This window comes from Larus michahellis, chromosome 13, assembly GCF_964199755.1.
Source record: "Larus michahellis chromosome 13, bLarMic1.1, whole genome shotgun sequence".
Taxonomy (NCBI): domain Eukaryota; kingdom Metazoa; phylum Chordata; class Aves; order Charadriiformes; family Laridae; genus Larus; species Larus michahellis.
The window spans coordinates 2,239,163-2,259,806 of NC_133908.1; the positions used below are offsets into that span (position 1 = coordinate 2,239,163).

The window sequence follows — 20,644 nt, forward strand, 5'->3', positions numbered from 1 at the left end:
TGAGACACGGACCAAGCTATTTTTTTTATTTTAACACAGTAAGTTTGAGTACAGCAGCAGAACTCGTTGAGTCCATCTTGGTTTACATCATATCAGTAGGTGGCTGATATAATCTGGCTCGGAGTTGTTCAATCAGGAATCCATTTCCATTTCGATACAACCATTTTCAGGAGGCCAAATCCTCTGCAGTGCCTTTTGCCACCCCAGGCTGGATCCTGCTGCTGAGCATTTCAATCATCACTTCTCTCATACTTGTGCTTGATGTGTTTCCACAGTTTCTGTATGCAAAACAAATTAAAAAAAACCCAAAAACATAAACAGTAATCTTAGCCAGCTTTTCAGCGGTCCTGGGATAAAGTTTCACTTTCAAACGCAAGTTATCATGAAACTAATCCATAACAGGCAACAGCACGAGGGGAAAGAAGATTTTGTAAGAAACCTCCTCCACAAGTCCCACCGGGGTACACAACAGCGTGGGTACTGTCAGCCTGCGCTTCCCTGCCACGCGGGGCACACCCTGCTCCACAACAGCCACGGACGCACATGAAGGTTTCGGGAGGAGAGGCCACACGGCGGCCGAGAGCCACCAGCCCACCCTCATCCTGCCCTGGAGGAGGCGTCAGATAGCACCCTGTACTTGGGCCCACGGCTTTTGGACCAGACAATTAAAAAAAAAAGGAGTTGAGTCCAAAGCTGAAGCTCAGATCCGATTTCATGTCAGCTTTTAACAAATGATTGTTGCTAAAAAGGAGGAAACAAGGACCCTGGTCCTGCTCTTTGTTGTATTTCCTCAGCTCACCCAACCCCCGGTGAGTTACTTCAGGGTGGTGAAGGTGTCGCTTTGTGTGGTATCAGTCTGCAGCTGGTTTCGTGACCTGGTTTAGGAGACCAAAGAGCAGACACCATGCCGTCAGGGAAGGCACAGGGCAGCTCCTTCCAACATCAGAGCCATTCAGATGACCTGGCCATCCTGGGAAACCGCACCATTGGTGCTCTGAGAGACCCGAGGCACACCAGTGCTGCAGGACAGGGAAAAGGACTGCTGTGCTGCAGATGGGAATGTGCAACACGCTACGTTTTTTTGTACTTGGTGCAAGATGGAAATTACAGTACCTCCTGCCTTTGCTTAGGGCACGCCCTGCATCAACTCACCCTGTCCAGGGAACCGTTATATGTCCTGTCCATGTCATCAGTATCCAGGCAGTTATTATCCCCCCCAGCTCTATCTTGAAATATAAGGGTGATTTGACCCATCTCATCTAACGTTCACACCCGGGACAGCGGACTCTGCTGTCCTGTACAGCGCTGCAGGTTCACCAGCCGTTCTCCCTCCCTCTGCTAAGGGCAGGTTGTGAAAGGCGGAGGGCTGCAGACCTAGGGAGTGCAAAGCAAGCTCAACCCATTTTAACCTTCCTGCATCTCCTTGTCTTCCACACCTGCTCCACAGCCGGAGAAGCCCGAGCACAGACTGAAGCCCTGCCTGCCAAGCACCACCACACCACCAAAGCCTCCACAGACACAGAATCACAGAATGGCAGAAGTGGGAAGGGACCTCTGGAGCCACCCAGTCCAACCCCCTACCAGAGCAGGGTCACCTAGAGCTGGCTGCCCAGACAGGGCAGCTGCCGCAGGGCAGCGCTGAACTGCGCCCCTGCCGCCACCCTGTCCCTCGGGGCCTCCTCGGGGCAACCAAGGTCGCAACGCAGCCAGGGGACCGCCAGCCGCGGGCCCGGTGAAGGCGGGGACAGCTCCGGGCCGGGCCCGGGCCGGGCCTAGCCTGACCTTCAGGGCCCAGGCCTGCGCCAGGGCGGCCCGGCGGCGGGTCGCCGCCCATCCTTACCCCCTCGTTGAGATGCTCGAAGATGGCGTCAGCGCCCTGGTCGAAGGCGCGCTCGAAGAGGACGGCGCCCAGGACGATGGTGAGGGCGAAGGTGGAGGTGCGGCGGAAGAGCGCGCTGTACGCCTGCCGCAGCAGCGCCATCTTGCCCGCCCGGCTCTGCGCCTGCGCCGCGGGGGGTGCTGGGAGATGGAGGCGCCGCCCGCCGCTGGGCATGCTGGGGGATGTAGGCCCCGGGGGCGGCGCGGCCTAGGCCCCGGGCCCGGCGGGAGGTGAGTGCGGGCTGGCGGGAGCGTCGGGCTCGCAGGAGCCCCCCTCAACCCCTCCATAACCCTCCCAAGGCTCCCCCAGGGACCCCCAAACCCTCCCCCCCCCAGATCCCCACATTGCCCCATTGCCGGAGGAGGCAGCCTGAGGGCCTTGGCCCGTAGTGTCGCCCACCCCGCCTCCCCTTGCCCTCCTTCCCTTCAGCGGTAGCCGCTGGGCAAGGCCGGTGGTTGTTTTCCGCTTTCTTTGAGGTGAAACCAGCTGGGGAAGCGCAGGCCGGCGGGCTGAAGCCGGCAAGATCAGGCCGGGTGGGTGAGCCCCTCCCAGGCTGCGAGGTGGGCCCGGCACCGGCTGTGGGGCCTTGCTGGGGGGTAGAGGACGCCCCCTGCCAGAGGTGAGAAGGGGCGGTTGCATTCATGTCCCCTTCTGCCCACCCCCTGGGGATGCTGGGGGTTTCCATGCTGTGTGGGCCAGCCGTGGAGGGTGCGAGCGTCGTCAGCGTGGTCCGAGCAGGAGATGGACATCGTGGCTGCCAACAGCCGCAGCCGCTCAGGCGGCCGTTCCAGAGGCCTCGGGAAGAGGTGACAGGGCCCCACGAGGCGAAACTGGTGTGGACAAGTTCCCGTTCCTGCTTGCCATCTTCTCTTTCGCGTTGTCTTTCTGCTTAATCTCATCGAGGGTAAAGGGACCCCAGGATGGGTCAAGCGACGGTGGGAAAGAGAGGTGGATTTGGGTTTGGAAAGGGAGGGCAGGCAAGGGGGCTGGGGGAATCGTAACACTGAAGTCGTTCCTCGGCGGGGTTCTTGTTAAACAAGTATCTACATTAAATTTCAGAACAGATCCTCAAGTGACGCTCGCTCCGTAGTTTCATTTGTCTCAGTCGCTCAGGAGGAGCGCACTGTCTGGCTGCATAGTCATTTATTTTAATTTATTTATGTTTGGTTCCCTGCATGCAGCTCCTGTGGAGATCTGTGGGATTTCTGGGGTAGGGCAAAGCCCCTGTTTGTGCTGGAAGCCCGTACAGAGGCTGGAAGGTGCCTCATGTATTCCCGTGCATCGTGTTATCCCTTAGGCCGGCGCTTGGGAAAGCTCCATTATTATTTTTCAAAGTTAACAGCTAGGGATTGTCTTGAAGATGGTCCTCATTCTCTACTCTCCCCAGTGGCCTGTAAACTGCTGCCACTGGGATGGGTTTGTGTAACGGTCAGGTCAGTGTTAATCCCAAATTGAGTTCCGGATTTACGCTGGGCATAATGGAAGTCAGAATCCGTCCCTCTGTCATTGAGAAGGTGCTGGCAGACTCTGCTGGCATTTTGCATGTTCCCGTAGAGATATCAGCACATTTAAATTGGCGGCTGAATATCATAAACTTGACACTTGGATTTAATTAACTTCTCATCTTCTTGGGTACCCAAAGTGGCCAAAACGGCCCCGAGCCTGGGCTATAAGAAAGCAGGAAATTGAGGTCAAGGCCCAGCAGCAACTGTCAGGGTTCCACATGGAGAAAAGCAGTTACACCCAGACGAAAACAAGTCTGGCGTATGCCCGTTTCTGGGTCACCTTCTTCCCTCCGTCCACATCTCGGGGAAGAAGAACCCCCAGGGAGTCCTAAATCTGTAGCTAGCAGAGCACAATGTGGAGTGTTTTGGCAGCAATTTGAGCAGGGAAAATGTAGGATGGTGCACATGAGATCTTGCCTGGAGTTTTACCAAGCACCTCAGCTAGATGAGTGAAACACCTGCTCGGTGTTTTAGAACACGCTATTTCTTATAAAACATTGCTCCAAGAGGCTTACAGCGGAGGATTTTTTTGTTAATACTTCTAAGCATCGAGATACAAGACAAAGCCCTGGGTTTTTTTTTGTCTTTGGATTTATGCAGAAAGACTTTTAAGCTGGTGCAAAGCCTGTCTGAAGTCGTTTGTGGCTGCCTGTGGGTCCAGGGGTCTACTCGCCTGAATTCAACTGCAAATGAGGGTCTAGAAATGTTAAGAGGAAATGGCCAAGATGAAGCAGTTCTTTATAAAGCAGCTACATTTACTTTATTTCATAATGACTAACATGGATTTAATTAGAAAACATCTCTGTTTTCAACTGAATAATGCTCTTTGTTTACTGCTTGAGCCATTTGGGAAAATGGAAATAGGTTAGCCAGTGTTGCTCAGAAGCGGCTTTTATTCCTGCGTACTAGTTCAGCGCAAAGCGCTGTGGATTGCTGATACTGCGGAGAGTTGTCGGAATCCAGCCAAGATAATCCATGCAATTGAATTCTTAAAAAAGATGGAAATAAGTGTTCAGTGTAATCTTTGGAGGGGGCGATCTCTGGGAGAATCTGACGCTCCTCTAATTGCTTTATTTTCTTCCGTTCCTCCCTTGCAATGGGAATTGCTGGGAGAACTGGGGAGGCAGCACCTCTGGGGTGTGGGATCTGGCTGCCTGAAACGTGTAGGAGCTTTCTGCCCTCGTTGCTGGGGAAGGAGGGGGAACGAGCTTCTGCAATTATTGCTGTCGGGGTGATGAAAGGAAAAGTTTGAAATACGATTTCAAAGGCTGGCTGCTGCTGGGCTTCTGCAGGCAGAATTCCCATTGAGATCTGTGGAAACTTGTGTGGGACCACTGCAGAATCTCATTTGTTTTCCCCGTTCGCAGCAGCCGCTTCTGCAGAGATGGAGTGCAGGAGCCAGCAGCCGAAGCAGGGAAGCTTTTATGTTACCAGAAACTTTGGGAGACTATGGCACAAGATGCAGAAGGGGGAATTTTTTTCAATACTTAAAAGCCACAGCGCTGAGGGTAAGAGCGTTCCCTCTGGATTCCAGCAGCCCCACCACAGTGCAGCAAAGCTGGCTGCCAGGCTGCCTGCAAAACTCTGGGGTGATCTAGTAAAGGATGGGGAGTGGGGGGGGAAACTATGGCTTAATGTTCATTAAGCAGCACTTCGATTTGGTTTCTTGGGCTGGAGTAGGACAATTTAAGACCTCAAGCCCTCCAGAGCTGAGTTACGCGTCCCGAGCAGGAGCCAGGTCTGATGATTGTGTTTGCAGGTGCAGCAGTGTTACAGTTGCATCAGGGAGAGGTGGCTGATCAGCACCGCCTCCCAGCACCGTATTTCACCTGAAGAACAAGGAAAGGACCTTAAAACAAAGAGATTTCAAGTTCAGTTGAGTCTCTGAACATTTCACCTTCGGTGTGAAGGTTTGCGAGACGATTCAAAAAAATGAGATGATCTTTCCGTTGAATGCAGCTGAACAGAGGTGGAGGAGAGAGACTACGTCTTAACTTGCGGCGTGAGGCCTGAGAGATTTCCAGGGACTCGGTTTTGAAGCGGCAGTGCTGGGGAGCGGGGGAAGGAAGGGCTTAGGCACGGTTGCTCGTGAGGTGCCGGGATGGCTGGCTGGCAGGAGGGCTTGGCAGAGCTGCCTGCGCTCAGCGTGCTTGGCTCTGAGGGATTGCCTGTTGCCGCTGCTCTTCCCGCTGATTCCGAGGAATCGGTAGGGAGGCTGTGATTGATTCTGACCCTGTTTTATTTATAAAATCTTTATTTCTTGTGCTGGTCCCCGTGCCATTTTTTAAACGCATTTGACTGTCGAGGTGTCAAAAACTGGAGAATTGCTTTTGGAGTTTATCTCCCAGTCCATCCATCTTTGGTGTTTATCGGGTACCTTTATATCACTCGGGAGAGAACTTACAGCTCCCGCAGGGTGTCTGTTGCACCTCCAGCAAGGAGAGCCGATGGGGACAGGGCCGCCCGTAACCACAAACCCCACCTGCCCTACCAGGGTTTGGGCTGCTCTAGGCCCAGCGCAGGTGAGAGCGCCCAAATTCTGTCCTGCCGCTTCTCGATACTCCACAGCAGAGTCTCTGGACTGCAAATACCTGTGTGATAAAGCCCCTCTCCCCTGTGGGAAGAGAAGGACCGGGCACCTCCAGGTTGCTTTCAGTGGCCATGGAGTTGGGAGGTCTTTCCTCCTGGCTGTAAGGCTCTTGTGACCTTAGTTATTGCAAGTGCTGTACTCGGTGAAGCAGACACATCTTGCTGCCGTCGGCTGGGGAGGATGAGGAGGGCGATCTTTGAGGTACAGGGGTGGATAGGTGGCTAGGTGAACTGAATGAAATGTTGTGTCCTTTAGCGTTGGTAAAGCAGCTTCCCGCTCGCGGTACGGGTGAGATCAGCTTTTTCTGCATCTTTGAGGAGTTGCTGCATTTCTTCCTTACCTTGTAGAGATGGACACGGGGGAATTTCCGTTCTGTTGCTTGTGGAAGTTGGCTGTGGTTTGGGGTTAAAGTCCCCATGGAGGGGACCTCTGGCTCCTCCTGTTTGCACATTGGATGGTTTCTGCTGCACCTTCTGTGGTGCAGGTGGTGGCTGGGAGACGTTGGCTCTCTGAGGTCTCTGTTTTGTGTGATCTGAACTCCGGCACACTCGGGGAAGGAGAGTTCTTTCAGCAGAGATGTTGTTCCTTTGGGTAACGGAGGTAAGAAATGCAGATCCGAGTCTGTTCTCCCATGTACGTGCAGCAGATGCCACCTTACCAGTCTCTGATAGACAAGAATATATACTATCGGGTCTCACCTCTTTTCTCTGTCTGCCAACCCTAAATGATTTGAGTTCCTCTCATTTGGAAGCAGGGGCTGTAAATCTTGGATCCTCCGTCCCCGGGGCAGGCATGGCTGGGCGCCGAGGATCTGTCTGATGGTTCCCAGGCCGCGCTGATGCTGCTCTGCCAGAAGAGAGATGGGGAAAAGATACTTCTGTGACTACTGTGACAGGTCCTTTCAGGACAACCTTCACAACAGGAAGAAACACCTCAATGGAGTGCAGCATCTCAGGGCTAAGAGGGTCTGGTACGACTTATTCCGAGGTGGGTACTACCAACTGTCTGCCATTCCCTTTCTGAGACTGGGGAGGTGATGGATGAGGTGGGGTGGGGGAAGGAATAGATAAAATAAATCAGCACTGATTATTTATGTTCAGATTGTCTGTGCCAGTGAATTGCGGACTTGCTGCTGTTGCTGTCAAGCGGTCTCAGAGGCAAAACCCTCTTGTGTCTGGATGTGGGAAGGGGAAACTGTAGACGTCAGCTGGGATCTGAAATGAAGTGGAAGAGATAGGGAGGGTGTTTCTGAGAACAGGAGTTGCCGATAAAGCTCTCTTGGCATCATGAGCAAATCTGAGACGGGAGACCTGAGAGAACAAAGTGAGTTACAGTTTCTGAAGGTGAGTTAGGTGCCTTCTGCAAACCAGAGTTGATCTCTGACATGCAAGGAGCAAGGAATACGGGTGTGTTTGTGGAGAAAGCGGGCTGGAAGGCAGGCTGTACACACACGTTGTGTGAGTGGGTGGGAAGCTGGCAGCACTTCTCTGCACTGGCTGGAGATGTCGGTTCGGAGGGTGGCCGTGGGAGAGGCTGAGGATGCGACCGCTTGACTGGAGATCCCAGAAGGGTGATGGGGCTGGGGAAGCACCTCAGAGCACTGGTGTGCTCAAACCTGTCTTAGCCAAGGGGGCGAGCAGAAGAGGAGGGGTAGGTGCACTGAGGTTTTGACAGAAAACGAGTTGTAATTCTGGGGCTGGAGGCTGTGTCAAGATGTGATGGAGGAAAGCCCTGTGTCCTCTGCCTGTTTTACAGCGCTCTGACCTGGCTTGCCATGCAGTTCCGTATGCCTTGGTGCCAGCCGGAGGAATATGGTGGAAATGTGTGTCCAGGGTCTGAGAGAGAGAGCAGGACTGCGTATTTTGGCAGTAGCAAAGACTTAGTTTGGGTTAAACCGACTGTGAAACCATTGCCTGTGTGTTCCTTGGCTTCCTTCTGGTTTCTCGGGGTCAGGAGTTGCAGGCTGTGTCTGTCTCCTGGCTAGCTAGGTGAGGAATACCCTGCAGAGCTCAGGGTGGCTCTGCTGTCTGCTTAACCATACGTGGAAGCTGGAAAGGCTCTCAAGTGTGGAGGACCAGCAGCCCCAGCCCAGCAAAGTTCTAGCTGGGTCAGTGACGGTGAGGCAGATGGCCTAGAGCTTTTCTTCTTACCAGGTTGCAACCCTTGATTTCCCTCTGACTGATAAAATTCCTTATCCTGGGTCATCTCGTCTTGTTTCCAGGCTCTGTGGCCTGGCATCAGCCAGTGCAAGTTCTTCCGCAGTATATGGGAGCTGCTTTGTCTTTGGGGTTCACTGTCCCCAGGACATCTCCGGGAGGTGAAGGACCATTTCAGTGGTGTCCACTGGAGACTCAGCACAGGGTTCTGTGAGGCCTCGTGTAGAGCTTTTCTGAGAGCTCTGTGGGCCTGTCTGGTCTTTCTCTGCTGCACAGAAGTGCTGCAGGGTCCTTGCTTTTCTGTCACGCTTCTTTTCCGTTACTGGCGTGGGGAGAAAGCATGAAGCAGAAAGCAAAGAAGGTGATATTTGCAAGCCAGTGAAAATCTGAAGCCAGGGGTGCAAACAGGGGCTGTTAACTATTAGTTTGTGGCTTAAGTTCCTGGTTGTCATGTAAAATGGCTTCCGCTAGGCAGCTGACCTGTTTGGGACCGTGATATGATGGGGTGTTGCTGCGCAAGAGATCTTGCACAGGAGGCAAGGACTGCGTGCAGCTCTGGAGCCCTCAGCACAAGAAGGACATGGACCTGTTGGAACGGGGCCAGAGGTGGCCACAAAGATGATCAGAGGGCTGGAGCCCCTCTGCTGGGAGGACAGGCTGAGAGAGCTGGGGGGGTTCAGCCTGGAGAAGAGAAGGCTCCAGGGAGACCTTGGAGCCCCTTCCAGTCCCTAAAGGGGCTCCAGGAAAGCTGGGGAGGGACTCTGGAGCAGGAAGTGCAATGATAGGACAGGGGTAACGGTTTCCAACTGAAAGAGGGAAGATTTAGATTGGATATTAGGAAGAAATTCTTTGCTGTGAGGGTTGGGAGCCCCTGGCGCAGGTTGCCCAGAGAAGCTGTGGCTGCCCCATCCCTGGAGGGGTTCAAGGCCAGGCTGGATGAGGCTCTGAGCAGCCTGGTCTAGTGGGAGGTGTCCCTGCCCAGGGCAGGGGGCTTGGAACTAGATGATCTTTAAGGTCCCTTCCAACCCAAACCATTCTGTGATTCTATGATCTTTAGCCTGTTTTGTCCTTTGTCTCCCCTAGATGCTGCCGCTATCCTGCAAGAGGAGCAAACCAAGAAACCGTGTCGGAAGTTTCTGCAAACAGGTGAGTTCTTCTGAAGGAGAAATAACTGCCTGAGATCCAGCAGCTCCTTCCTGAGCCAGCCCAAGGCTGTTCTGGCGGGCCCTGGTATGTGTGTTTGTCTTGAAGGGAGTGAAGGGCTTGGGCCTGTGTGTCCGGGTGCAGGTGTAACGGATCTTGGGTTTGCATGCACATTTACAAGAGAGTGCGGCTCTCATGGAGCTCTGTGGCTTTTGTTCCAGGACAGTGTGATTTTGGGTCCAACTGCAGATTTTCCCACATGACAGAGCAGGACCTGGAGAAGCTGAGTGCCCAGGTTCAAGGTGAGTCCTCCAACAACAAAATGTCCAGGGGTCTCTGAGGAGAGGGGGAGCTGCTGCAGGGAGTGTGGGCTGCAAAGAGGGGCATGAGGGGTTGTGCACTGAGAGCCGGCAGTCCCGTACTGCCTGTACGCAGCGAGCCGAGCGTGGATCCCTCCCGCCTGCCTCTCAGTGCTACGTGAGCCTGTAGCGTGGCTGTAAGTGCTGCAGTTTTTCATATGCTTTCTGCTCGATCTGCTGGCAGAGACACAAACCTAGAGTTGAGCAATGCTGTTACGACTTAGCAGCAAGCATCTGAAGCAGAGAGTGGGCTTTCTGAGCCCTCGGGGTTTTGTTCAGTCAGGGAATAAAAACTGTCAGCAGCAGAGGGCACTGGTACATCGCTTCCCCTTTAATTTATGGATTTGATTTCACCCCACTTCTCTGCTATTACCAGGGAGCTGCTGCTTCCGCTCTTGGGAAGAGCTAGCCTGCTGTCAGTTGGGTTGTCCTGGGGTCTTGGATGCAGAAATGGCCTCTGCTCACATGCCTTTGGGTGGAACTGGAGTTTGGGGAGAGGGTGAACGGCAGCTGCTCCCCTGCTGTGAGCCTCCAGAGTGCTTTTGGACTTTTTCATTCTGGTAGTACCATCTCCTCGCCCTAAAAGGGGTGGCAGCTCTGTTTTCTCTCTAGGATTCATTACTTTGGTGGTTAGAGAAAATGTGAGTGAGGTGTTGGTGAGAACTTATGGAGCAGTTGAAGTCTCCACCGGAGATCGTCTAGTCCCAACCTTATCTTGCTCAAAGCAGGGTAAACTAGAGCAGGCTGCTCAGGACCACATCCAGTTGGGTTTTGAGTTTCTCCAGGGGTGGAAACTCTACTACCTCTGTGGGCAACCTGTTCCACTGTTTGACCACATTTGCAGTAAAAACATTTGGGTTTTTTTAATATTTAAATGGAAATTCTTCTATGTGGGGTTGTGCCCATTGTCTCTTCCTTTGCCGGACTCCCTCCAGTATGTCCCTGTCTCTGTGGTACTGGGGAGCCCAGCACTGGATGCAGCACCCAGTTGTGGCCTCGCCAGTGTGGAGCAGAGAGGAAGGATCACTTCCTCGACCTGCTGGCAACGCTCTTCCTAATGCAGCCCAACTTCTGAGCAGATCCTGTGCCCACACTGCTAGCTGGAGCCAACTGTTGTTTTGCCAATAGTCTGGCAAAAACAGGCTGCAGTGTTAAAAGTGTGTGTGTGTTTGTACATGCATGCATACGTATGAGATTTGGGGTGTGCGTGGGGTAGAGTCTCTCCTGGCCTTCAGAGGGATGGGATTTGGCATGGCAGAGCTCTGGTGAACCCAGAGGAGCGGGAGGAAGGCAGGCACTACAGAGCTATTCCAGTCCTCGCCGTTGCTGAGTCAGTCTGCGAGTCCCCGAGGCGACTCTGTGAATCAATCGCTGAACAGCACTGGCAGTCAATAAAACCCAGCTCGTCGGGCTGCGCGGGAGATGGAGCGCTCCAGCCAGCCCTCCTCGGAGCTGGCAGTCGCGCTCCCCTTCCCCGCTGCCAGCCCAGAACCTCTCCCCGACCCTTCTCCGCTGCGGGGTTTAAGTGCTGGGCTCCCCAGAGGTGGCACAGGATGTCAGCCTATTTGCAGGAACCTGTAGTGCTTCCAGTCATTGAAGGCTGTTTATTGCAGGGGAAGTGAAAGCTCTTTGGAGCAGAGCGGAGCTGCAGGGGAAGGCTGGCAAGCTCCTCTGCGCTTGGGCAGGTTTCATTGCCAATTACACTTGTTATTGAATATTGACTTCTGTCAAATGGGTCAGGTGTAAGCGGAGAATTGGCTAGCGAGAGAGCTGATTCCTGGGAGATTACTTGGAAACCTTGCATTTGTATTACCAAGTCAAACATTTAATTAAACAATTAGACTTCAAGGAGCGATGGCCAGGGGACGGCAGGGTGCCTTGTCCTTGGCTGTGCTGCTCTAACACAAATGGCTGGTTGTAGAGTTAAATCCTGCTCACCTCTCTCGTGGTGTTGCTCCGTGGAAATCCCGTGTGAGCCGAGCGAGCAGGCTGAGAGTCTCACAGACCACAAAATCTGATCATTTGAGCCTGCAGAGAGCTTGGAGGGATTTGGTGGAGGGAAGAGCTCAGCAGGACTTGGTGGAGGAGAGTTGCAGCCCATAGCACAATGGACTGGATGGAAAGAACAGCTACAAAAGCCAGGCCGCCCTTCGGTGTGTCGTGGGGACGTTTCACCACTCCTCAGGCTACTGAAGTATCCGTGTCTTGGATGGTGAGGCTTAGGGCAGAGTTTAAGGTCAGCTAGTTGGGCTGCAGGTTGCATTAGTCACGCAGGAGACCTGATCCTTGCAGCACATCTGTCCGGCGCCTCCATCAGTGATGTCCTGGATGCGTTAGCACCTAATGTTTCTGTGCATCGCAGGCCATGGCCAGTGAGATGATACGGAGCGGGCTGGAGCAGTGGTCTGGATCAGGCTGCCTCTCACTGAATTGTCAATGTCCTTGGAGACTTCCCATCTGAACCTGCAGCGTCTGGGAGGTTTCGACGGGCTTGCAGCCCGGGGTGCTCGGGGATTTGAGATGAGCTGAGAGCCTGGAAGCTCCACAGTGCTCTCACCATTTTCTGCAGAGCCTTGTGTGACCAAGCTGGAGACGGCCGCGCTCTGCCTCTGGTGGGGTAAAAGTGGACAATCTCTTGGTGGGTCCACAGTGCTGCTTAACTCCGCTTTCCTCAGCTCTGGTGTGTGGGCGGAGAAGCAGAGGAGCTGTCGGGCTGTGTTGAACCCATGTCTTCCCTTGTCCAGGGGCAGATGCTTCAGAAAACGGTGCGAAGAAATCCTGTAGTGAAGTGGTGTAGCCCACGAACCTCTGTTCAGGGGTGGCCTTGCATCCTAAGCCCCAGCAAAGCCCTTTCTGACTTTTGCGATACCGTGATGGCACTTTTTGACATATAAATATTGAACCCGTGCCTGAATCCCTGTTAAGTGTTTGGTGTTGGTAGTTCCGTGTCAGTGAGCTCTTCTTGCTAATGATGCATTTATTAATGATGCCGAAGGAAAAATGACGTTATTCTTAACATTTGGCCTTTTCAATGCAGGGAATTCACCCTGTTGTTTGGGTTAGTCTTGTGGGTCAAGTAGGAACATTTCTGGACGATCCGCTGTCCTGTAACAGCTTAGAGCGTGTCCTGGTTTGGCTTCAGCATTTCTGCACCCCGTAGAATATACTCATGAAAAAGCAACAGTTTCCACCTTCAGCGGGGAGGGAGGCATATTCCCAGCTGTTACCGCATCAAAGCATTAGCCTTCTGCATCTGCTGCATCATTCATCAGCGCGACACTTCCAGGCTGTCATTTTAAGTACAGTCATGTCAGGAAAAGTCACTGTCAAATTGCCGTCGTCTTGCTCAAAGTTATTGGCTCCCCGCTAATCTGCGTCACTTCTGCTGGTAGTATTGACACAACCCAGCCTCTTTGGTGAGCTCCAGCTAGCCGGAGCTGCGAGGGGAGAGTAAGGGCACAGTTGGGTGAGTGTTTGCAATAGATCCGTGGGATTGAAAGAATACGAGTGGCCCTGCTGGGGGTGGCTGTAGTCGACCAGTTTAATTTAGCGATGAGCAGGAGGAGGAGCTCTCTCGCAGTTGGCTGCCACTTCTTGGCTGCGGGGTGGTAACTTCTTAAGCTGCTCGTTGCAGGGCCTCATCTACCTCATCTCTCAGCCGCAGTCTGCCGCTCTTTCTGGGTTCTGGAGGAGTTTGGGCTGCCACATCTTCCTGCCCAGGGAGGGAGCTGAAGGATTACGTGTGAATCGCTTTGCAGGGTGACCTGCTCGGTGCTGGTGGTTACATCTCACATACGGTGGTGCCTCATTCAGGAAGAAAACTCATGCTGAAAGTTGCCTGGGGAGAGAAGATAAATCTGGACTCCCACTCTGGCATCATTGGAGAGGCACTTCATGACTACAGCCACTCTTTTAATTGCCTGTAATTAGACTTTGAAGCAAACACCCCGGTGAGGAGGAGGGGGGAAGCGCCTTCACACCTGTCTTGCTGCTGCCATCTGGCTGGCTGTGTGGTCACGTATGAGGAGTAAGGGCTGGTAGTTGTGTTTGACTTACATCTTGGCATGCCTGTTGACATTCAGGGGGTATTTCCAGTCTCATGGTGGTCCTGGTGGTCTCCGGATGGGACGTGTGTGCTTCAGAGCAAGAAGAGACAAAAGATTTGCCTTTTTGGTGGGTATGTGTCGAGGTGGACAGAGAGTTGCCTTGTTTCTCAGCCCGAGGGTTGGAGTGCTTTGGAGCAGTAGCTCGTGGAGCTGCGTGAAGAGAGAGCCAGCTGGATGTCTTTCTGAACTGGACACCTGGGGCCTCATTTAGGCCAGCATGAGTCTGGAGTTCTTCCACCGCAGCCAGTGAGCTTTTCTGGATGAGACAGTTGAGTCTGCTCAAGTCCGTGGGCTCCCACCAGTTCCTGATGTGACACTTGGGGACAGTGGCCTTGGGGGGTCCCTGCTCTATCTGTGGTGTGTTGGGGCGTGGAGTGGGATCAAAAGGAAATCTTGGTGGTAGGTAGAGGTGGGAGAGGCTTCTCTCTGTGATTTTTCTTCCCTGCTTCATCAAAGCCTCTCACAACCACTGCTTGTCCCCCTGCTGAGGTGGAATGTGCCCGGGTGCTCACTGGAGATGGAGACACCTGTAACAAAGGGAAGTAAAGTGGCTGTGGCCGGTGCTGCTGGAGAAGTCTAATCTGGGAGATGAATTTGGATATCCTGCGTCTGAGCAGTGCCCAGCTCACCAGGCTGAGCTTCGTGCCCCCCCAGTGCCCTCACCTGGCCAGGCTGTTGGGTTCACCCGGAGTGGCTCTGCTGGGGCTTTGCTCCTTGGGAGCGACTGTCGCGGACGTGAACAGTCCTGTCTCCGACTGTATCCTTATCGCTGGGCTGCAGAGCAGCACCTCGACATCAGGACCACAGCAGGCTGTCTTTGTGGCGGCAGTGAGTACGTCGTCACCCCTCCCAGCAGCAGCAGATGAAAAGGCTGGATGACAAATTATCCATCTCCGGCTGCTCATTGTGTAGCACATTTCTGCCATCCTTATTAATATTCAACAGGCAGATGAATAATTGGTTGCCACCACTAGGATGAAGTGATCCTTCACTCTGCCCAGGCAATATTAATTTCACACCCTGTCTGGAAACGTATAATATTTTCCTTAAACGTGTGACATATGGCGGGTAGGTGTGGAGCAGGCTCTTGGTGGGCACGGCTGCAGGTGGCTGCCGCCAGGGTGGCGGGTTGATCTCTAAATGGGATCAGGGTTCCCCCAGAGCACTTGTCCCCAGAGGGGGCAAAGGGGAATGACACACAGCTGCCTTGGCTTCCTTTTTATCATTAACAGTGTTTGTTTTTCAAGGATCACATTCCTTTCTCTGTTAGGTGGGAACTTTCCACTGGGCTGAAGGTCTAATAGCTCTGAGCATCTCCTGAGCCACTCTGCCTGACGTGCCGTCAGGAGTATGACTCTGTTGTTCGTGTCAAGGACTCCTGCTAGACCCTGTTCTCCGCTAGCATCCCTTCCTGCTTTGTCACTGGTGCTGAGGAGGGACCAGGGACCTTTGCTAACTGGGCAGCTGAGGATTTCTGCCCACTGGGAGGGACTGGTGAGTGCTGGGCTGCCCCGCTGGCTCCGTGCCCTTCTGCCCGGAGAGAACAGTGCTGCAGGACGGGGTGCATGCAGGCATCTGCCCCACGCAACCCCCCTGGGGTGATGGAGGGGTTGAAAGCTTGAAAGGACCTCAGGCTGCCCTGCCTCTTGGTAGACAGCAGAGGTTTCTTACTGGTTTCCTTGCTCGTTCCTAACTTGCATGGGAGAATGCAGGAACTTGTTCCCCTCCCTCCCTCAGCCGTGGTCTGCTCTGGTTTTGCGCCTAGGCTGAGCAGGAATGGGTGACAGCCTCCTGCCCCGTCTCTGCGGGGACTCGGGAGGCATCACGCAGCGTGTGCCTTAAACAGACCTGACAGCATCTCTGAAATCCCGTCCCCTGGTTTTAAGCGCACTCTGAACCTTTCAGACTCTCGCGGCCTGCCAAATCTGCATCGATCCGGACAGACGTCCCTGTCACTCCCACCTAACTGGGCAGAGATGGCAAAGGCCCTCCTGCCAGTTGGAGGGACACGTCTTTGGAAACGGCTCAGGGCTCAGGGCCAGTGGAGGCTGTTTCAGGCGAGGACGTGGACGATCTGCCCCAGGGGGAGATGTCAGACTCCCCTCAGTTAAGTGCCCAAACGTCGCTGTGCTTGCTGGCTTCGGTCTTGTTCCCGGCTCTGTCTGGCTGGAGCTGTCACCAGCGAGGAGGCCAAGCATCAGATGGCAGGTGGACAGTGGAGGAGGAGGAGGAGGGGCCGCCACAGGCATATTGCAAACTCTCACCATAAGAAACTATGCAGGGTAATGAGCGGTGGGTTTAATGGAGTGAAAGGACTGCAGAGCGAGTATCTGATAGCCCTCTTTCTCTCTCAACCAGGGGAGCAGAGATCAAAGGAGCTGCAGCAGGAGGGAGCAGACGTGCCCCCTGGCACCATTGAGGACTGGCTGGAGAAAAGAGCAAAGAGACTGAGCGCGGCTCAGAGCAACAGGTACGGGTGGCCGGGGAGCATCTGTGTGAGGGCTGGCTGCTGCTTCTGGCCCGCACGGTGCGGAGGAGGGATCCCACAAGGGGGAAGTGAGTGGGACAGGAGAAGGCGCAAGTGATCAAAGGTCTCAACTCAATGGCACTCCCTGAGCTGTCATTTAGCACTTAGTCTGCCGGCACTGCATGTCTGCTGGTGGCACATGCTACGGACACACGTATGGATCCGGTCTTGCGCGCCCACATCAGAGATGCGCGGACATGTCTCCCCGTGTGCAGGAGGGACAAGCCAGGCCTTGCTGCCTGCGTCTGCTTCCCTGGGGGAGGCAGGCAGAGCGGTACTCCTGCGCTCTCTGCAGAGTGCACAGACGTGCCTGGAAGGACAGTGCCACCGCAATGCTGAGTTATTAATGCCCGGAGTTCAGTGGCAGGAGCCCGGTCTCATCTGTTGACAGGTTCCCCAGCCTCTGCCTGCCCTGTCTGCACATCCCTGCCAGTGAGAGGGTGGAATTAGCTCCTCCTCGCAGCATTCATTCGGATTCGGATGCCTGCCGGTGCCTGCTGTTTCCTTGCTCACCTGACTGTGCCGCAGGCTTAATTGGATGACATTTGGGCAGGTGCCAAATCTCTCTTTTGTTCTTCTGTTTGCTCCTGTCCTCTCTGTGTTTGGTCTGGGCAGGATCTTTCTCCTGGTGCTTGTCTGGGCTTGTTGCTTTCCGTTCGCTCCATCCATCAGCTTGGCTGCTCTCAGCCTTGCAGTGGTGCTCGCTGGCAGCCATAACCTTCCTACCCCTCCCGGACACTTCACTTGCCCCATTTTGCTTGTCCTGCCCATGAATCCCTTCATTTCGGGGTAGATCACCTCTTACAGAAAATAGCCAGCATTACACCCAGAGGAATTTCCAGACTTTTGTAACTATTTGGTCCCTGCTGCCTCCCAAGATGCACAAGACCTGGGATTTGTAGAGTTGTTGCTTTCTACCCTGCCTCTCTGCCTCTGCAGGCCCAGAAACCAGCCACTGCTGGAACTAAACACCAACTATTCAAAGCTTCTCTTCCTCTATCTGGCCTCACCAGTGCTTGTCCCTATAATTTCTCTTCTCCCTTTGTGCTTTTCAGCCCCAGCCTTCCCCTTCCGACCTTGCTTTGTCTGCCAGAGAAGTTGGTTTGCATTGCCAGGGAAGAGGGGCTGGTTCAGGCAGGTCCCTGTGCTCCTGGTGCCTGGGGAGTCCATGTTCCTCCTGACAATGCTTTTAAGGACAAAGAGCTCCCTCTCCCTCCTGCAGTGCTCGAGGTCCCTGAAATGTGGCAGAATCTCTGGCAGGGTCTAACACTGCTTTGGGGAATTTGTGTTGTTGGATGATAACCTGCCTAGAGGCTGCCTTGCCTGGCTGGTAACGTCAGTAAAGACCATTAATCTGCACAAAACAGTAGAGAAAACGTTCTCAAGGGCAGTCGGCTCCAAAAGAAGAAGCGGGAGACACAGCTCCATCTCTTCCTGCTCCGGCAGCACCGAGTAGGAAGGATTCAAGCTGGGATGGAAAAGATCCTTGGGAGCGCGATGCTCCCAAAGCGTGGTGGGAGGATGTTAAGCCTCAGCCTGCGAGCATAGCTGAGTTTCTCTCTCTGCCTTACCCGGGGCTTTCTAGCAGGGTACCTGTCAGGCAGTCACGGGTGGAACTGCTGCCTTGCACGGTCTCTGAATACACCACAGTGTAAAGAAAACACCGTACTGGGCTAGCAGTGGCTGTGTGGCCAGGTACTGGCTTGGCTGAAGGGTAACACTTTCTTAAAGGCAGTAACTCGAGCACCGTTTGTGACCGTCACCCTAAATTAGCCCCCTGGATGGAGAGCTGCCGCGCTGCCTTCCATCCGTCGTTCATGCGGACGCTCTCCCAGCGCGGCCAGGCTCAAGGGGACAGTCTTCATTTGGAAGCCTCCACCTGATGTGTGTTTTCAAAGTCACGCTGTGCCGTTGCTTTCTGGAGGGCTGGGGTGGAGCTGGATGGAGCGCGTGTAGTTCTTCTGGCAGTGGAGCTCTGCCAGGGTGCGATTGATTTTTAAGCTGATTTCCAAAGGAAACGGAGCACGTCAGCGCACGTGAGTGTGTGCTTCTGCCATAGCTGCTGTGGAGCCCGCTTGCTGATTTCCATCAGAACGGGTCTAAAGGCTCAAAGATACTGAGATGCTACAGGCTTCATGCACATGGAAGTGGGTAGGGAAGAGGGATCCCATTAATGCCTTTGGAAAGGAAATATTCTTGACCCTTGCTAGACACCGCAGCATCCACATGGGACAGCCATTCAGAACGCTCCAGCTGTAGGTAAACCTTTGATAGCACTTGTATCTTATGAGACCCCCAGGGAATTGAGTACCCAGACAGCATCCTCCCTATTGATTAGTTCTGCTGCTCGCAGAACAGCTCATTAGTTGATAGCTGTGCTGTTCCACCCTGCAGCGTGCCTTCTCCTGCTGCCCACCCCACCCTGCTGCTGCTGCGGGGGCTCCCCTGCCTGCCTGAGCCTGGACGGAACAAAAAAACTATTCCTGCCCGAGAGGGGCTTGGTGAGTGTCCTAGCAGTCAGTCTTGTCTCATCCTGGGCTCTGAAGAATCCCCGTCACGGGGAGAAGCGTTAGACCAAATGACTTTGCTCTGTGCTAGTTGCCTGGAAAACGCTGCGCTCAACTTCTGGAGCTGGCTTTCGGCCACGTCGTCGGCCCTGCAGGGAGAGGAGGGTGCTGCTCCTCGGGAGCATTATGTAAAGGAGTTTGATTAGATTTCTTCTGGCATAACAATTAAAAAGATTCATCAGGATTGGAGGTAAAGGCCTGAGAAGCTGGAAGGCTGCTGTCAGGGCTTGTGCTAAAGAACAAATGAGTTTCCTGCACTCAGGAATTAATGGAAAAGGTACGTTTTCCATGAATTTAAACCTGTCCTGGCCAAGTGCTTTCTTCAGCTGGAGACAAGGGAGTGATGCTTCTTGCTTTTGCACTTCTTCAGTCAGGTGTGTTGTTTGCAGCGGCCTCAACTAGTAAACTTGGGGGAGAGAGAGACAGGAGGAAAAGCGTTTCCCAGGCTGTGAGTTGGAGGAGGAAGCCTGTCCCTCTGCTGAAGGGTGCTTCTGTGAAAACACCCTGGTGTTTTGGCAGTTTCTCCGTTTCCGAGGGGTCCTTGTCCTTTGGGAAGCGCACAGCTGGCTTGGGATTCGGGCTGCTGGGAAAGAAACATCTGCTGGTTTCGTTTGTTCTTCTCAAAACTCAGCTGTGGGGAGAGCGGAGAGCAGCTGGGGGTGGGAGGGGAGCAGCACAAGGCCTGTCCTCCCAGCGGCTGTGCCTGGGGCAGCTCTCGGGGGGGGCTGCTGCTTCCCCCCCCAGCAAACCCCCTTATCTTAGTGCTCCATCCTTATTTTTCAGTGGCAGGCACTGCGTTAGCCAGCCCCAACCGCTTGAATGGGCTGGGGGGTGGTTACGCAGCAGTTCTGCTCTTGGATGTGGAGGTTGGGGGTGAATATACGCTGCTTGTTGGTAACCAAACCCCTGCTCCGCTGGGCCCCTCCTCCTCTGGGGGCTCGCGGAGGGGGGCACAGCACCTTGCTATCAAACTGGGACACCCCCTTCTCACCTCCGCCCCTGCCATCTCCCCACCTCCGCAGCGCTCTGCCTGAAAAACCAGCGCCTTTCCAGTACCCGCCGGGCTGGCCACCAGTTCAGGACCTACCCCCGTCCCTGCAGGCCCCCCCACCCGGAGGGTGGCCGGTGCCCCCCAACCTGCAGTGGGGCTGAGGCACAGGGACACCCGCAGAGGATGTGCTGGAGATGGACTTCTTCCTTGCCCGCTCTAAGAAAGGGACGGAATTATTTAACTATGCTTTTATATCAATAAAAGCCTCCCCCCGACACCCCCTTGCAGCCCCCATGTGTTGTGTTATTTCTCGCCTGGCGGCCTCCCGTGGGCTGAGCCGCTCGGGCGGTTGTCTCCTCGCCACTGGGATGGGGACGTGCGCTCCGCAGAGCCCCAGCCCCATGCGGAGGGGCTCTCTGCTGTCGGCTGGAGCCGACAGCCCCCGTTTCCCCGGGCAGGATCCGTCCCCTTGGAGTGCTGCTGTCTGTGCTGCGCCCGCTCCCAGTCCGGATCCGCAGCCGGGCTCTACGCGACTGATGCAGGCTGGGGAAGGAAGCCATAACCAGGCTTTTAAAATTGATGTTTAATATTTCCTACCATGTTTATGACTTATGTTTGCTTCTGTTAAATTCAGTGTGTAAAACTGCTTCTGTTCAGGTGCCGGAGCTCCTGCTGAAGAGCTTGGGGAGCTCCCGTAAGCCCTCTGCTCCTGCCGCCGCTATGCTGAAGGTGAAAGGCAAAGAGGAAAAAATATCCCAAGGTTTCTCCTTTTCAAGGAAACTAAGTAAACAGTGAGTTCCAGTGGGGCCAGTACCTCTGTG

General features: G+C 54.2%; 2 protein-coding genes across 7 annotated transcripts; one reads left to right on the forward strand and one right to left on the reverse strand.

Moving 5' to 3' along the window:
• On the reverse strand, nt 1-2,017 carry UQCR10 (ubiquinol-cytochrome c reductase, complex III subunit X). The gene is made up of 2 exons (XM_074607114.1): nt 1,841-2,017; nt 1-278 (listed from the first exon to the last, which is right to left on the reverse strand). The coding sequence occupies exons 1-2, from the start codon at nt 1,979-1,981 to the stop codon at nt 231-233; spliced, it is 189 nt and encodes a 62-aa protein (XP_074463215.1). The 5' UTR covers nt 1,982-2,017; the 3' UTR covers nt 1-230.
• A 23-nt stretch (nt 2,018-2,040) lies between these two features.
• Nucleotides 2,041-20,117, forward strand: ZMAT5 (zinc finger matrin-type 5). Of its 6 annotated transcripts, none has more exons than XM_074607108.1 (7): nt 2,041-2,109; nt 6,729-6,961; nt 9,214-9,276; nt 9,495-9,575; nt 16,097-16,208; nt 16,657-16,818; nt 19,855-20,117. In XM_074607108.1, the coding sequence occupies exons 2-6, from the start codon at nt 6,835-6,837 to the stop codon at nt 16,805-16,807; spliced, it is 534 nt and encodes a 177-aa protein (XP_074463209.1). In that variant the 5' UTR covers nt 2,041-2,109; nt 6,729-6,834; the 3' UTR covers nt 16,808-16,818; nt 19,855-20,117. The 6 variants fall into 6 exon arrangements, with proteins under 6 accessions (XP_074463209.1, XP_074463211.1, XP_074463210.1 ...); XM_074607109.1 differs by having other exon boundaries at nt 2,047-2,109; nt 6,726-6,961; XM_074607110.1 differs by lacking the exon at nt 16,657-16,818.
• Nucleotides 20,118-20,644: the final 527 nt, after the last annotated feature.

Coding starts and splice junctions, on each gene's coding strand:
- UQCR10 (XM_074607114.1), bottom strand. CDS start 1,981: ATGGCGCTGCTGCGGCAGGCGTACAGCGCGCTCTTCCGCCGCACCTCC. Junction 279..1,840: donor TCGAGCATCTCAACGAGGGG/GTAAGGATGGGC, acceptor TTTTGCATACAG/AAACTGTGGAAACACATCAA.
- ZMAT5 (XM_074607108.1), top strand. CDS start 6,835: ATGGGGAAAAGATACTTCTGTGACTACTGTGACAGGTCCTTTCAGGAC. Junction 9,277..9,494: donor TCGGAAGTTTCTGCAAACAG/GTGAGTTCTTCT, acceptor CTTTTGTTCCAG/GACAGTGTGATTTTGGGTCC. Junction 9,576..16,096: donor GCTGAGTGCCCAGGTTCAAG/GTGAGTCCTCCA, acceptor TCTCTCAACCAG/GGGAGCAGAGATCAAAGGAG.